At 44.7% G+C, this 17,713-nt stretch overlaps 1 protein-coding gene and 1 long non-coding RNA gene across 2 annotated transcripts; one reads left to right on the top strand and one right to left on the bottom strand.

The window, feature by feature from the left end:
• Nucleotides 1-543: 543 nt before the first annotated feature.
• On the bottom strand, nt 544-6,215 carry LOC115637573. Its single transcript, XR_003997297.1, has 3 exons — nt 5,798-6,215; nt 4,931-4,986; nt 544-1,061 (listed from the first exon to the last, which is right to left on the bottom strand). It is a non-coding gene; the product is annotated as an uncharacterized LOC115637573 (long non-coding RNA).
• A 1,448-nt stretch (nt 6,216-7,663) lies between these two features.
• Nucleotides 7,664-13,864, top strand: LOC115644551 (zinc finger protein 215-like). Its single transcript, XM_030549090.1, has 5 exons — nt 7,664-8,539; nt 10,079-10,314; nt 11,436-12,207; nt 13,031-13,169; nt 13,758-13,864. The coding sequence occupies exons 3-5, from the start codon at nt 11,789-11,791 to the stop codon at nt 13,782-13,784; spliced, it is 585 nt and encodes a 194-aa protein (XP_030404950.1). The 5' UTR covers nt 7,664-8,539; nt 10,079-10,314; nt 11,436-11,788; the 3' UTR covers nt 13,785-13,864.
• Nucleotides 13,865-17,713: the final 3,849 nt, after the last annotated feature.

Here is a 17,713-nt window from a genome sequence, read left to right as displayed (position 1 = left end):
CTGCTGGTGGCATCTGACAGAGATGATGAAAATTAACATGCATTGGTCCGCACTGCTTTGGATTATTATTGAGCAGAATCTGTAATCAGCATGGACGCATGTCCTCTGGAACGATGGTTGAAGCATGAAGGGACATATGAATCTTTAGCGCATTAGCAATGTAAATATCTTTCGACACCGGCTACAACAGTGCCATACAAAAGCCTGCTCTCACTTTCAGGTAACATTGTAAACCAGAAGCAGGCAGTATTATCTTCTGCAAATGTAAACAAGCTTGTTTGTCTAAGTGATTGGCTGAACAAAAAGTAGGACTGAGTGGATTTGTAGGCTCTGAAGTTTTACATTGTTTTATTTTTGAATGCAGGTTTTTTTGTACATAATTCTACATTTGTAAGTTCAACTTTCATGATAAAGAGATTGCACTACAGTACTTGTATCAGGTGAATTTAAAAATACTATTTCTTTTGTTTTTTACAGTGCAAATATTTGTAATAAAAATAAATATAAAGTGAGCATTGTACACTTTGTATTCTGTGTTGTAACTGATATCAATATATTTGAAAATGTAGAAAACTTCCAAAAGTATTTAAATAAATGGTATTCTAGTATTGTTTAATACCATGATTAATCTTTTTAAACTGCTTGACAGCCCTAGTATTAACCAAAATGTGTAAATTGATTTACTGATGTAACTACAGTGTGATTGAATAAAGGGTATTGTGCTATTAAGATAAGAAAGTAGCTAATAGCAAATAAGGCATATTATAAAGAATGTTTTACATCCAGAATTCTTCATATTTGTGCTACATTCTGCTGTGGAAACTTACTGGTAGCTAAACTGTTACAAATATCTGTTACAAATGGCTGAACTAATTTAGCTGAAACTTTTAAATAAATCCACTTGAGGCGGATACCTGGCATCAAAAATTTCAGTCCAAGTGGTTCAAGTATAATTCCTGTCCCGGCTACCTCTATATGTGCAAAGTTTGGAAGAATCCGTCAAGTGAATAAGATGGATGCCCTGTTGAGTCTTGCGAAAACAGTATACCAGGTTCTTTCATCTGGAAGCAAACAAAACCATCACTGATAAAGTTTGTAGATGACACACAAATGAAGAATACAGGTCTGATATAGAGCTATCTGGATCACTTGATAAGCTGCGTGCAAACCAACAATATGCATTTTAATATGGCTAAATGTAAATATATACATAGAATCATAAAAGTGTAGGACTGGAAGGGACCTCAAGAAGTCTTCTAGTCCAGTCCCCTGCACTCAAGGCAGGGGTTGTACCGTACGACTGCAGAATTGCTAACATAGTTCCTATCTTTAAAAAAGGGAAAAAATGTGATCCAAGTAATTATAGGCCTGTTAGTTTGACATCTGTATTATGTAAGGTCTTGGAAAAAATTTTGAAGGAGAAAGTAGTTAAGGACATTGAGGTCAATGGTAACTGGGACAAATTACAACATGGTTTTACAAAAGGTAGATCGTGCCAAACCAACCTGATCTCCTTCTTTGAGAAGGTGACAGATTATTTAGACAAGGAAATGCAATAGATCTAATTTACCTCGATTTCAGTAAGGCATTTGACACGGTTCCACATGGGGAATTATTAGTTAAATTGGAAAAGATGGGGATCAATATGAAAATTGAAAGGTGGATAAGGAACTGGTTAAAGGGGAGACTACAATGGGTCATACTGAAGGATGAACTGTCAGGCTGGAAGGATGTTACTAGTGGAGTTCCTCAAGGATCAGTTTTGGGACCAATCTTATTTAACCTTTTTATTACTGACCTTGGCACAAAAAGCGGGAATGTGCTAACAAAGTTTGTGGATGACACAAAGCTGGGAGGTATTGCTAACACAGAGAAGGACCGGGATATCATACAGGAAAATCTGGATGACCTTATAAACTGGAGTAATAGTAATAGGATGAAATTTAATAATGAAAAGTGCAAGGTCATGCATTTAGGGATTAATCATAAGAATTTTAGTTATAAATTGGGGACACATCAGTTGGAAGCAACAGAGGAGGAGAAGGACCTTGGAGTATTGGTTGATCATAGGATGACCATGAGCCGCCAATGTGACATGGCCGTTAAAAAACTAATGCAGTTTTAGGATGCATCAGGTGAGGTATTTCCAGCAAAGATAAGGAGGTGTTAGTACCGTTATATAAGGCACTGGTGAGACCTCATCTGGAATACTGTGTGCAGTTCTGGTGTCCCATGTTTAAGAAGGATGAATTCAAACTGGAACAGGTTCAGAGACGGGCTACTAGGATGATCCAAGGAATGGAACACTTGTCTTATGAAAGGAGACTGAAAGAGCTTGGCTTGTTTAGCCTAACCAAAAGAAGGCTGAGGGGAGATATGATTGCTCTCTATAAATATATCAGAGCAATAAATACCAGAGAGGGAGAGGAATTATTTAAGCTTAGTACCAATGTAGACACAAGAACAAATGGGTATAAACTGGACACTAGGAAGTTTAGACTTGAAATCAGATGAAAGTTTCTAACCATTAGAAGACTGAAGTTCTGGAACAGCCTTCCAAGGGGAGTAGTGGGGGCAAAAGACATATTTGGCTTTAAGACTAAGCTTGATAAGTTTTTATGGAAGGGATGGTATGATGAGATAGCTTAATTTTGGCAATTGATCTTTGATTATCAGCAGTAAGTATGCCCAGTGGTCTATGATGGGATGTTAGATAGGATGGGATTTGACTTACTGCAGAGAATTCTTTCCTGAGTGCTGGCTGGTGAGTCTTGCCCACATGCTCAGGGTTTAGCTGATCGCCATATTTGGGGTCGGGAAGGAATTTTCCTCCAGGGCAGATTGGCAGAGACCCTGGAGGTTTTTCGCCTTCCTCCGCAGTGTGGGGCATGGGTCACTTGCTGGTGGATTCTCTGCAGCTTGAGATCTTCAAACCACAATTTGAAGATTTCAATAACTCAGACATAGGTTAGGGGTTTGTTATAGAAGTGGATGGGTAAGATTCTGTGGCCTGCTTTGTGCAGGAGGTCAGACTAAATGATCATATTGGTCCCTTCTGACCCTAGTCTATGAGTATTATCTATGCCATTATCTAAATCCTTGATGAAGATATTGAACAGAATTGGACTCAAGACTTGTCTCTGCGGGACCCCACTTAATATGCCCTTCCAGTTTGACTGTGAACCACTGATAACTACTCTCTGGGAATGCTTTTCCAATTAGTTATGCACCCACCATATAGTAGTTCCATCTAGGCTGTATTTCATTAGTTTGTTTATGAGACAGTCACGTGAGACAGTATCAAAATCCTTACTAAAGTCAAGATATAGCACATCTGCCCTTTCATCTCTATCCACAAGGCTTGTTACCTTGTCAAAGAAAGCTATTAGGTTGGTTTGACATGATATGTTCTTGGCAAATCCATCCTTCTTGTTACTCAGGGGGAAGGATAGCTCAGTGGTTTGAACATTGGCCTGCTAAACCCAGGGTTGTGAGGTCAATCCTTAGGGGCCACTTAGGGATGTGGGGCAAAAATCTCTCTGGGGATTGACCCTGTTCTGAGCAGGATGTTGGACTAGATGACCTCCTGAGGTCCCTTCCAACCTTGATATTCTATGATTCATCACTTTATTATCTTGTAGGTATGTTTGCAAATTGATTGCTTGATTATTTGCTCCATTATCTTTCCAGGTACTGAAGATAAACTGACTGATCTGTAATTCCCCAAGTAGTCCTTATTCCCCATTTTATAGACTGGCACTATACTTGCCCTTTTCCAGTTCTCCAGAACCTCTCCTGTCTTTCATGAGTTTTCAAAGATCATCACTAATGGCTCAGATATCTCCTCTGTCAGCTCCTTGAGCATTCTAAGATGTATTTAATCAGGCCACAGCAACTTGAAGACAACTAACTTTTCTAAATAATTTTTAACTTGTTCTTCTCATTTTCACTGGTGTTCGCTCTCTTAGATGTCCAATCACTACCACGTTTCACTTCTTGGTGAAAACGGAAACAAAAAAATCAGTTAGCATGTCTGCCATTTCCACATTTTTTGTTATTGTTTTTCCCCACTCATTGAGTAACGGGCCCACCCTGTCCTTGGTCTTCCTCTTGCTTCTAATGGGTTGGTAGAATGTTTTCTTGTTACCCATTATGGCCCTAGATAATCTAATCTCATTTTTGTGCCTTGGCCTTTCTAATTTTGTCCCTAAATGCTTGCGTTGTTTGTTTATATTTATCCTTTACAATGTGACCTAGTTTCCACTTTTTGTAGGACTCCTTTTTTAGTTTCAGATCATTGAAGCTCTCCTGGTTAAGCCAGGGTGGTCTCTTGCCATACCTCCTATCTTTCCTATGCAATAGGGGGGTTTACTCTTGTGCCCTTAATGATGTTTCCTTGAAAAACTGCCAGCTCTCTTGAACTGATTTTCCCCTTAAACTTCTTTCCCATGGGATCATACCTACCAACTCCCTGAGTTTGCTAAATCTGCCTTCTTGAAATCCATTACGTTTATTGTGCGGTTTTCCTTCCTACCATTCCTTAGACTCATAAACTCTACCATTTCATGATCACTTTTATCCAAGCTGCCTTCCACTTTCAAATTCTCAACCAGTTCCTCCCTAGGTGGTCTATAGTAGACCTCTACCATGACATCACCCTCATTTTTTTTACCCCTTTTATCTTTACCTAAAGACTTTCAAAAAGTCTGTCTCTTGTTTCCATCTCGTCTTGGAACAAAGGTTATAGGACATATTTACACAATGGGGGACTCTACCCTGGGAAGCAGTGACTCTGAAAATGATTTCGGGGTGATGGTTGATAATCTGCCGTAAATGAGCTCCCAGTGCGACGCTGTGACCAAGAGGGCTAATGAAATCCTTGGATGCATAAACAAGGGAATCTCAAATAGGAGCAGAAAGCTTATTTTACCTCTGTATTTGGCATTGGTGCGACCTCTGCTGGAATACTGTGTCCATGTCTGGTATCTACAATTCAAGAAGGATGTTGATAAATTGGAGATGGTTCAGAAAAGAGCCACAAGACTGTTTAGAGTATTAGAAAATTGTAGTGGGACTCAAAGAACTCCATCTATTTAGATTAACAAAGAAAAGGTTAAGAGGTGACTTGCTTACAGTCTTTAAGTAACTACAGGAGAAACAAATATTTAATAATGAGTTCTTCAATCTAGCAGACAAAGGTATAATACAATCCAATGCCTGGAAGTTGAATCTAGACAAATTCAGATTGGAAATAAGGTGTAAATTTTTAACAGTGAGAGTAATTAACCAGTGGAACAATTTACAATTGGTGGATTATCCATTGCTGACCATTTTAAAATCAAGATTGGATGTTGTCCTAAAAGATATGCTCTAGGAATTATTTGGGGAAGTTCTGTGGTCTGTGTAATGCAGGAGGTCACAATGATCCCTTTTGGCCTTGGAATTTATGAATCTGTGAAGAGTCTAGTTGGTACAAGGCACCTCTGTGTCTTGCAAAACTTGTATGAAGAAAGTCTGTAAGGTCTGTGTGCAATAGAGCCTTTGTTGGCTGGGCAGCATAGTGGCTAGATCATTGGCCAGTGGGGATGTAGGGGGACCTGGGCCTTCCCTCTTCTCCAGGTCCCAGCCCAGGGCCCTACCAGGGGAAGTCGGTCTCCTGCCTGGCCGGTGTGGGTGTGGGTTCCCCCACTGGTACTTCCTACTAAAGTCTCTTTAGTTTGGGGTGTAGCCCCAGGTAGTCCAGTTATCCCACAGTTGGGGCTTATCTGCAGACTCCCCTTGGCAGGGAAAAACTTACTTGCCTCCAGTGGCTGCATTGGTTGGCAAGTCGCAGATCTCCACCTTCATGTAGGCTCCTGCCTCCTCGCCAGTGAGTCCCCAACTGAGCCAGGCTCAAGGAGCGGTGCCAGGGTTTTTGCCATCCTAGGTGGCAGCGCTCCTCCTCTGAGCGTTCGGCGGCAGGTCCTGGAGCAAGAGAAGGACCCACCGCTGAATTTCTGCCGAAGACCCAGAGCGGAAGGACCCCCATTGCCAAATTTCTGCAAGGGCGGCAAAATGCCCCCCCCCCCCAATCCTGCCGTCCTAGGCGACCGGCTAGGGTTGCCTAGTGGAAGCACCAGCCCTGCCAGGCTCCCTTCTTTTCTCCCCTCTCCAGGCCTGGCATTGGCTGCAGGTATAGCAGGGTGGGGCTAGCTGAACCCATAGGGTGTTTTTTTAACCCCTGCTGTGCCAGGTGGCAGCTTCTCTGCTCCTGCACACTATGGTAATATAGTGTTAGCCAATATAATATACAATATTAATATTATATATAATATCTGGTATATTTTTGTATATGTATGAATTGTATTCATGTTAAACTCTTTCCAGGATGCTTTTTATTTATGTTCAGCTCTTTAACCAAGGGAAAATATGAAATGTTGTAATTTCTGTGCCAGAAACAGAGACATGCCAAAAAGATAAGATAAAATAAATTATTTTTGTTGATGTTGACCAACATGCAGGCTATAAACAGGTGTCCCTAAGCTTTGCTGACTTCTGTAATACCATGTTCAAAACAGGATAAAAAACTGTCACAAACTGGTGTGTAAATCTTGGGTAATGCTGGAATACCTTGTTTTGTTGTAAACAACTTGAATATAAATATGAGACAGGCTGACCACTGCAAGAGATGGTGCATTACCAGCTCTGGAAGACAAATGTCTCTGCATTGTGCTGATTTACAGACTCAGATACTTTAAGACCAGAACAGACTATCATGATGATCTAGTCTGACCTTCTGAAAATCACAGGCCACAAATCCTCACCCACTCGCTCCTGCCATAGGACCATAGCCTCTGGCTGAGTTTGTGAAGTCCTCAAATCTTCAGTTAAAGACTTCAAGTTACAGAGAATCCACCATTTACACTAGTTCAGTCCAGCAAGTGACCCAGGCCTCGTGCTACAGAGGAAGGCAAAAAACCCTCCTGGATCTTTGCCAATCTGACCTGGGGGAAATTACTTCCTCACTCCAAATATGGTGATTAGTTAGACCCTGAGCCAGCATCTGAGCAAATCATTCCTTTAATTAATAAAGTGACTGACTGAGTCTAGGTTATCTGATGTCTAATCAATAAGAGAACTGCATCATAATAACAAACAAACTCTTTAGACAATCCAAGACGTTATACAGGTGCAAGTGAAGGTAATGGCCAGTGAGAGGTATTCTTGCAGGCTTCATTGGGGAAGAGAAACAAACTAAAATGAGCCATACATTACATATTCAGGAAGAGAGCAAGCTCTCTCATCCACCCAACTCCATGGTCCTGGGGAGAAGCAACAGAACACCCCTTCTCTCGCTCCAGGACCTGCCCCGGAAGGCTCAGAGGAGGAGCGCTCCAGCCTAGGAGGAGTGTCAATTCTTACTCTCAATGCTACAGGATATGTAATTCCCATGCTGGCTCTCTTCCTCTCCCAGATTGTTCCCAGACAGCGCTAAGGTAAGAAACTTCCTGAGAAGGGCCAGGGGTTACCTGAGTTTGACCTCTAAAAAGTTTCATATTAAGATTCAGAGCTTCCTGGCAGAAACAAAACAAACAAACAAAAAAAACCCACAAGCTCGTCATTCCCTGCCTCCGAGCAGTGAGTAGCTCTTTCTTAACAACATACAAATCCTTCTTACCCGGGCACGTCCGTGAGACCAAAATCTCTGTCGCTACAGGTGTAGTGTATTAAAATACTCCTTAGGAATGTGCTACTTAGGGTGCACTGAGCGTGCTCGGTACATCTGCTGAAGCCACTGCCCTTCACCTTGTCCTTATTAGTCGAAAGTTTCTGCGGACTACTTTTGAGAGGGGTTAAAACGTGACAAAAGGGGCGAATCGGAGGAGGGGGTGACCAGGGAGGGTCTGAACAGGGGGTGAAAATTTACTGGTCTGGTGGGTCAAACAGCTGGAGGCAACATTAGGGGAGGGGCTAAAGGGCAAAATCAGGAAGGGGGGGGAGGCGGAGTTAAGCCCAGGAGTGAGGTGGTGTCAGAGGGCAAGACCCTGGTACAAGCAGGGGCAGAGGGGGTAGCAGTTACCCCAGTGGCACTGAGACAACAGTGCTTTGTAAACTGGAGAGCAGTGGGTTAAAAGCAGATGCAGCAGAAGGAAAAACGGAAGTTCTTTCTTTATCGAGGAAAAAAAGCCCAGCTCTGAGATCGCTGCTCAGCCATTCCTCCTACACTGAAGACGGGGTCCCAGTCCCATTCAGTACCTGCACATGCTGCCTTTCCGCTAGCTGAATTGCAGCTGCAACCCTTCCGCTAGTGTTTGTATGCGCAGTGACAGGATTAAACCACAGAGCTCATACGCCTTTGTAGAGAGGACCAGGAACTACTGCAAGGGGGGAAATTAATATCAAAGGAACTTCCTGTCCCCAACTCTTTGCCCTCCTCACTTGTAACTTAGCCCACTGCAGCAATTGTGCATTAGAGTTGCGTGGTTGAATCCGTTTCCAAAGAAGCATCGGCCCCAAACAAGGAGGTTTCTCTGGTCCCACATGCTGCCAGCCCAGCGAGGTGAGTCTGGGCTAAGGGGAGATAGCAGATAGAGTAGCAGGAGGGCTGCAGAATGGAACAGCAGGGGGGCAAGAAATCCTCTCCTGCAGACCCAGGGGAACCTAGGGCTGAACCGCCGCTGGCAGAGGCAAGAGGAGACAAGTCAGGGGGAGCCAACTCAGGGGCAGGTCATAGTGGGGATCTGAGCTGGATCAGGGACTTTTCTAAACCGAATAGGGAGCCTGAAGTTGGTAGCCCGGGTCCAGGGGACGAGGGGGAACGAGAGATTTGTGCCTGGATGCAATAGCCTGAGCCTTGAGCAGGGAAGTCCTGCCTGGATCTCTCCACTTGTCTATGGAATTGCAAGTACCTTACACAGGAGCCTTTTTTTTAGCTGCTTTGCCTTCGTGCTGATGTCTCCTGCAAGGGGGATGCAGAGATTTGGGAGTGGAGGTAGGGAGGGAACCTGCCCCTTGCCTGACAATGAGATAATATACCTCTCAGAAAGATCTCTTTTCCAGATGGAATTGTGTGTTCTGGGGTGAGTAATAGGTGATTTTGTTTCAAAGTCTCTCATGAACTAAGGATGAAGTCTTGCCCTTTTATAAGATGGCTACTGTGTCCTGTTCTCAGCAGGATTGATGCCAGGCTCCCCTTAGTACAGATGGTCACCAGTGTGTACAGTGTTTGCAGTGGGACTAAAGGCAAGGCTACCCTCACTGAAGATGCCACACAGTGTGCCATCAGGAGGCAGAGAAGTTCACTGAGGAGCAGGTGAACATCTAGGGAACACACAGAGACAGTGTACCAATCAGCTTGGAGTGATGTGGGGAATCAAGGGGATGCTGGAGGACAGGAGAAGCTTGAGGGGTAGGGAGGGATACTCTTGAGGGAATGGAATGTGGGGACAGGGTGGGAAAATCTGAGATAGCAGAAGACTGAGGGGAAAAAGAAGAATGTAGGGGACAGGTGGAAGCAGGAGATAGATGAGAGGGGCTGAGAGGTTGTGGATGGAGGAAGGAGAGGGATTGGGGTGGGGAAGAATGGCAGCTGCCCCATCCAGGAGGTAAGGGGAAGATTAGTGGAGTTCCCCTCTAAGCAGCCAGGGACGTGGCTCATACTCTTGTGTGTGCATTGACTGTAAGGTTGAATCTTCAAGCTTAACTGATCACACCAATGGTGGGGCAGAAGACATACACTGAAGGCTAAAGAATCAGACTCTTTTTAAAAATCTGTCTCCTGACTTTTGGGAGCTAACTTGTGATTTTTGAACCATTGGGGTTGGTCAGGCCCACCAATGGAGGGGGCAGGGAAAGAGGGGCAATTGCGCATGTGGGCCACAGGGTTCCTAGGCACATTCAACTGCACTGGCCAATCGCAGAGGCCCACAGGGTCCCCCAAAGCATGGGGCCCGGACCATGCCTGGGAAGATGAGCAGTCCCAGGAGTGATGGATTTGTCATTTCTGCCCCAGGCCCTGCCCCCCTAGGGATAGCCCTGGGGCCTGGGATTTCTGTCAGTAGACCTGGGGTAATACTGTAATGTGCATCTTTACAAGCAGGAGGCAGGCAACCCAGCTCCTTCTCCAGCTGTTCCCAGGCCTGGGAAGATAATGATCCAAACAGCGGACCAAAATTCAATGATGAATCCTGGTCACGTGCCCCCTGTGGGACATTACACATATGCTAAGAAGACTCATTACAGCCATCTCCATTGGAGCCAGGAGAGGGAGAGAGAACAAGCAGTAACTACTGGGAGCTTTAGGAATAGGAACTGGGACCCATTACAGGACTTCAGGTAGTTCCCTCTTATGCTTTCCTTTCTGTGCTTTCCCCGTAAAATACAGCAGGTCCCCTCCTATCCCTTTTTTCTCTTCCATCTTCAGACCAGTCTTCTGTTTGCCTCTCACCCCTGGCCCATTTTCTCTGCCCCTTTCATTCCTTTCTCTGCTCTCTTTCTATACACACATTTGCCCTCTGAATTGCTTTTCATTTAAAGAAAACAACCAATCAAAAAAGAGCAAATATCTTTTTGGGGTAAGGACTGTCATTTATGGCATGTTTGTACCACTCCTAACACAAAGTATGCAGCTGCATAGGGCACCAGGAAATTTGGGGCACCAAATTACCTGGTGTCCTTTGCAGCTGCGTGCTGCTCCAATCCTTCCCCTACCTGTTCCCCAGGGCCTCCACCCCTGCCCTGCCCCAGCCCCATCTCTTCCCACCCCTGCCCTGCTCCAGCCCTGCCCCCACTCCACTCCACTCCACTCCACCCCACCCCTTCCCCAAAGCCCCCACCCATGCTCTGCCACAGCCACACCCCATTTCGCCCCAGCCTCGTCCCCACTCCACCCCACTCGACCCGGTCCCAACCTGCTCCGCTCTGCTGATTCATACTGGGGGGCAGTTCCCCCTCCCACGCCTGCTCCTGCCCTCCCATGGAGGCCTGGGGCCCCACGCACACACCCCGTGGGGGGGGTGTGTAAGGCACCAAAATGGATAGGGATGGCTCTGGACAGACCCCTTAGAAATTTAAAGAGAGTTGTGAGTTACATGGCTTTATACACTATGCACATGATTCTCCTCTTGTATCTGTTTTATGCAGATGCTACTCCATTGAGTGCAGTACAGTTGCTCTTGATTTTCACTGGCGTGAGTGAAATGAAGTTCTGGCTATTTAAATGAAGGGTATAGGCCTTTGGCTTTTTATCACTTCAGTGCTGTCTTGAGAGATTCAGAAGAGAGACTGCTGGAGCTGAATTTCTTGCAGTCTCTGAAAATAAGAAACAGAAATCCATCATTGGAGGCAGATTAGTTCTTTCTTCTCTGCTGTTCCCTGGAGTTGGGTGGGTGAGAGAGCCTAGTCTGATTCTGAATGTATCATTCCTTTTCTCAGTTTTGTTTCTTTCTTCCCTAAAGCCTGCAGGAAGCACCTTTTGCGAGTGAATTTCACTTGGACCAATAAAGCCATCTAGATTTGTTTAAATAGTTCATCTCCAGAGTGTGAGATGCAAGCCTACAAATCATGAAACCATTACAAAAGGTATGCGCAGCAGGAAATGGTTAGTGGAGCTGATCCTGACTATGGGATGCTAAAGATGAATGTTTTTCACCAAGCATACAAGTGAGATGCAGAACTGAGACAACTAGAGCATAGCCCCAAGCTGGAGTAACCTCACAAAGACAGACCAGACATGCAGCAGTGAGTAACTGCATCTACGTGCCTTCAGTTACAGACACTGACAAACTGAGTGGTGCAATCTGAAGTAAAGATGGAGGAGCAAGACGTATTCAGCCATCGACCAGCAGCGGAAACAGAGCAAGCAGAAAATGCACCCACACTATCCCTATCTGGGACAGTTGACTCCAGTAATGATAGGGAAGCCACTCGGCAACAGTACAGCATCAGCATGGAGAAGCACTGCAGACACTTTAGACAGTTCTGCTATCAGGAAGCAGAAGGACCCCAAGAGGTTTACAGCCGACTCTGTGAACTTTCCCATCTGTGGCTGCAGCCGGGTCTCCATACAAAGGAGCAGATCATCGAGCTGCTGGTTCTTGAGCAATTCCTGACCATCTCGCCTGAGGGAATCCAGACATGGGCCCAGAGATTTCATCCAGAAACAGGTAATGAGGTTGTTGCCCTTGTAGAGGATTTCCAGCTAATTCATCAGGAGATTGGGAAATGTGGGTAAAAGGTAAGGACCACTGAATGTTAATTCAGATGAGGGAACAGGAGAGAGGTGAGGTGATGGAGAGAGTGAGGGAGAGATTGTTAGTGAACGTGTAAAATAAAGTATTTGTGTACTCTAAACAATTCCATTACCACCTGAGGTGAACACACTAATTTTATTTTGTATTGGTTGAATATTCGTGTCTAGAAAGAATCTTGACTATGAAGAGACTATTGCCAGCTTATTTACTTTCTTGAGCCTTCAGTTCCTGAGTCCCTGGCAGGGTGCTATCAGATGATAGCCATGGGGAGGTGAAGCCTAATCTTCTGTCAGGGAATGTGATAGCGGGTTGAAGAGGAATATGCTGGTGGTACTTTGAAAATGGTCTTGATTCTGGATGTAGCTCTGAGATGGTCCAAGCTTGAGCCCATGAAGAGCTGACCTGAGAGCAGAAAAAGTATAATACTTCCAAAGCAAAGAGAAGGAAGAATAACTATCAAGGGAGAAGGTAGAGAGAGACATAGACTGTCCCCTGCATTTCATTTTATTTCAAGTGACTCTGAATGTGGTGACTTCTTCTTTGCATCTGAATTTTTCCAAATCTCCATCTCTTTCCTTATTCTTCAACCTGACCCTTCCCCACTTCTGTCTCCTTTGTTCTTTTTTCCCCAACACATTTTTCCCTAACCTGTCCTGCCTCCCTTTTTATCCCCCATGCACACACTCCCTCTGTCTTCTTTTCTTCTCTTCTTCCACTTCATCACACAGAACAAACCCTTGTGCCTGTACAGCTTGTGACTGAGCAGCAGGATTGTCACTGAATATGCATATATTGAACAGGGAATACCTGTTTCAGGTTCCAGTGACACTGAAAGACGTGGCTGTGTATTTCACCAAGAAGGACTGGGGTCGTCTGGACAAAAGGCAGAGGGAGTTCTACACGAATGTCATGCAGAAGAATTTGAAGTCTTCTCTCTGGGTAAAAATTAATTTTCCCTCATTACTTAAAAGCTGTGTGGTCTCCCAAGAATTTGTTAAACTGTGGTTCAGGATTCTTCTCTTGGATTTCTAAGGGCTCGGTCCTTGTAGTCCCCAGAAACTTTGTGAGAGATACAGTCACTGCCATGCAACCACTATTTTTCTGAATTGCCCTTTTATTCTGAGGAGGAGATCTGTAGTCACACCTCAGCCTCATCCTTGTGGTTTAGTTGTGTAGTACAATCATAGAATTGCCCTGTCCACCCTCCCTGGGACTAACACCAGCTCTGAAGGTGCTTGACTTTGAGAAATAGGTAAGTGTATTAACATTTGCACTGCTCACGACTTACCTAGTCCCCCATATGTGGATATCCTTGAGTCTCCAAAAGGGAAACAAAATAACTCCAGCTACACATTTTACTTCCCCAATGGGTTTCTGTGGACATAATCTCATCTGTTGGGATTCTGTAATCCCTGCTTCCCTGAAAGAACAGGTTGGGTTCACATCTATGATAATTTATTTTGTAATAAATGCTCAACAAATACATAACAAATCATGGTATTGCCTGGACTGTTTTCCTATGGGCAGGATTTGAGACTCCAAAACCTGATGTGAACTCTCAGATAGAAACGAGGAAGAGCCTTGCATCTCAGATTGTCAGGATGCCAGAGAAAGGGTAATACCAAGAGAAGCCGGCACAGGTGAGAAATAAATGAAGCTATCTCAGAAACTATCAGAGTAAATTAAAAAGCTGTGGTTTGAACAAAGTCATCATGAGTTATATTCGCTGTCATAGCAACTGCTACTTTCATCATGAAAGAGATATCATTGTAGGATGGAAGAATTAAGGCTAAATGACTTATGGGGCATGTGCTCTAGAGACAACCTACAACAAAGGAGAGTCTCATGGGGGTAGAGCATGGGAGAGCACATCTCAGGCTAGGGAACAATAGAAAAGAAGCCTGGTTTGGTTTTTTGGTCTTTATTTTTCTGATCAACAGGAGCTGGCTGCTGTTGCTGACTGTGTTTTTTGTGCAGTACTGCTATGAGACTTCGGCCTGTTCTTGTGGCAGATGTTAATCATGGCTTCCAAGCAAACTGTACTGATTTCTGGCAGTGGCCATCCCCTTTTCCCATGTTATAAATTGAAAGTTGCCTTGCCTTAAGGTGGCTGCCACTTTCCTACAGCCTTTGGATATGGAAGTGAGACTAACCTTAGTAAAGATGGACATTGTCTCTCATGGTTTACAGTGGGACTGAAGCCATGCTGCCCTCAGTGACGATGGTTCCTTCTTTCCACTCCCCTGGCATTCTAGGGTTTGAAAACTGTACAGGACCAAGGAGGGTGATATGCAGGAAAACATGGAGAATGAAGATTTGAGGGGTAGGAGACTGAGGTGAAAGGAAGGAAATATATCGGAATATGTGCGAGAAGGTGGAGGGAGAATGTGAGGAGACAGTGGACAGGGAAAGATGTGGGAAAGAAGGCTGGATAGTGATAGAGAGAGGGACAGAATGGCAGCTTCCCCAGGAGTTAGGTCAGGATAAGCAGAGTTCCCCTCCACCATCAAAGGTATAATTTATTGTTTGTTTGTCAAACAAAACAATGCAGTATTACTTTGGCTTAAAAATCATGACATTTTAAAAAAATCTCCTGACTCCTTAGGGATCTGATTCATTATTTTAGAAGGTGTGGGGTTGGGCATACTATAGTAATAAGTATAGAGCTGGTTTTAGCAGAATCCCCGAGGCTGGATTTTCCAAAGCAGGCCCCCCTTGCTGTACTGTCCCTACAGAGAAGAAGCATTCTCTCCAAGCCTTTCACTTCAGCATTTGGTGTGTATATCCAGAGGGAGTACATGTGGCTCCTAGAATTAGCTACTTCCTAAACCATGCAGCTGGAGAGGGTGCTGGAGCAGTATTCCTGGGACATTCCTTTAGCCCTGTGATAGCATTTCATATCCCAAGAGTATTGTGAAAATCACACCAGGTAAGCAATTTGAACAGTTTATCTTTATTCCCTTCCCACTGGAAACCCAGGCACACACAGAACCCTCACCCCTTTCAGCCTGGCATGGGCCAGGAATAGTGACTCTGACAGACTGCTCTCCTTGCCCTTGAGGTGAAATATCATGATCTGAATATATGTTGGCTTCCCAGCAAACTCTGCTGCTGAAGCTTTTCACGTACAGAGACAGATTTGGGTCAAAATTCTTGCTCTGCGGCCCCCACGTCACTAGAGGGTTGAGAGATGGTCCCCAAGGAACTGTTTACAACTTATATGGGTAAATATACAATGTTGCTGCATTTCAGAACACTTCTTGTATGTTCTTCTCAGTATTTTCTTTGTGTTCTAATTTAAAACCACTCTTTTATTGCGCTTAATTTTTTTTATTCTTCTTAGTGTCTTTCCACTTTTCTATATCAAACTCCCCACATATTCCCTCCCTGTCTTAATCTCCTGTTCTCTTCTCTCTCTCTCACACACACTCACCCCTTCACTCCACCATGTAGTCTTTCCTCTTATTGTTTCCTTTTGCCTCTGCCCCTTTTAAACCTTCCCCTGCCCATGCTTTTCCCATTCATTTTTTCCCCATGCTTACCCACTGTTCACTCACTGCATCTGTGGTTCCCATATCTAATCTGCTGAGCTTGGCAGACCAAGTTCCTAGGTGCCAGGGGCAAACTGCTTTGAGGAGTGATGTGTGACTGCACTAGACAGTCTGGATTCCGTTTTAATCCAGCAGGTGATGGGATCCTGAGCAGAACTGAGAAGAAGCATCCCGTAGAGGGTCCTGAAGATCTGGTGCTTGGCATTCTATTCTGAGGAACTCAGCAGAGAGCTTTTCCCAGAGAGTGGTCTGCAGAAGCCAGCATAGGTTACAGTGTCAGAAAAGAAAGCCAATGGAGGGTGAGCGAGAGACCTTGCATCCCCTTTCACTTTCTTTTGCAAAGATTCCCAATCTCCTTGTGCAGGGGAGACCTGAGAAAAGCAAGAGACTATGTACTACTTATGCATGTAAGGAAAACCTCAAGGGGCAGAAGGACCTGAAAAGCCATCAGAACAGCAACCACCTGTGAAGGAAATCCTGAAAGTACAGAGCTTGTGGGAAAAGCTTCAGGCCAAAGCAGGAGCTCACAGCCCATGGGAGAGTCTGCAGAAAGGAGAACCTTTATTCATGTCCTGCCTGCTATAAAAGCTTCAGTTACCCATCACATCTTATAAGACACAAGAGAACCCACATGGGCGAGAAACCTTACCGCTGTCCTGAGTGTGGAAAAAGTTTCAGTCAACTCATGCACCTGACTAGATACCAGAAAATGTATACAGGAGCGAGGCCCTTCCTCTGTCCTGAGTGTAAAAAGAGCTTCAGCTGGCTCTACAATTTCCATATCTACCAGTGAACCCACATGGGGGAAGAGACCCTACCTCTGTCTGGAATGCAGGAAGAGCTTCTCTCACAAATCACATCTCACCATACACACAGGACACACATGGGGGAGAGTCCCTACCCTTGCCCCCAACGTGAGTGAAGCTTCAGCACCCAGTCCAGTCTGACAAAACACAATAGAAACTGCCACACAGGGAGACACTCCATCTATACCCTGCCAGGGGGGAAGCATCAGTCATAAAAAAAAATCTCTTGTACAAACAAGGATCTTGGATAAGAAGAATGCAGTAAAAGCCGAGACCCTGGGATTGACATACCAGGGCCAGTGCTCACACAAGGAGAATTCCTACGAAGCCCAGACAAGAGGCCTGGGCCCATGTTCAGACACTGAATATAGAAAACTCAGCTGAGACCCAGGCCTGTGTTCAGACACCAGGCACTGAGAACTTGGCTGAAGTCCAGACCCTGAGAATGGAGTACCAGGACACCAAGAACTCCCCTGAGGCTTAGGCTGTGAAAACAGAGGCCCATACCCATGCTGAGACACCAGACATGGAGAACTCTACTGAGGCCCAAGCATTGGGACTAGACTACCAGCCCCAGCTCCTAACCCAATCCATGGCCATGAAGAACCTCAATGGGGGGTCAGGCCTTGACCAAGAACGACCAAGCTGAGGCTGAGGTCATGGAGGACCCAATTGACAGTGGAGTGCTGCACCATTGATTTGATCCTACTTGTGTATGTATGAGGCAATAATACTCAAACCTCAGTGGTTTAGGAGCCAAATTAGTAATCAACATTACCCAGAAGATCCACAGTAGTGTGGAGTCATTGTTTCATTTAGTGTATATAATAGTCTCACAGCAAAATGACTGACCAAGTATTCTACAATTGGTTAATAACATCCTGAGTGGATAGTAATTAAACTGTGATTTAATATCATATGCTGCAAAGAGCTGCAGGAGACACATTAAAGAGCTACTTGTGGCTCTCAAGACTCCATCTGCATATCACTGATATAAGGTATAGCTTGTGAACAGGATGAACAGAAAGCATCAATACAGTGACTGAAACTAGTCCACTGCTCCCTGCTACACCCCTGATGGAGAGAAACCCCTGAAGAACGTGGAGGGACATCACTTTATTCTTCT

The sequence above is a fragment of the Gopherus evgoodei genome, chromosome 1, assembly GCF_007399415.2.
Source record: "Gopherus evgoodei ecotype Sinaloan lineage chromosome 1, rGopEvg1_v1.p, whole genome shotgun sequence".
In the NCBI taxonomy this organism is placed as follows: domain Eukaryota; kingdom Metazoa; phylum Chordata; order Testudines; family Testudinidae; genus Gopherus; species Gopherus evgoodei.
This window is presented reverse-complemented; position numbering and strand designations above follow the sequence as displayed.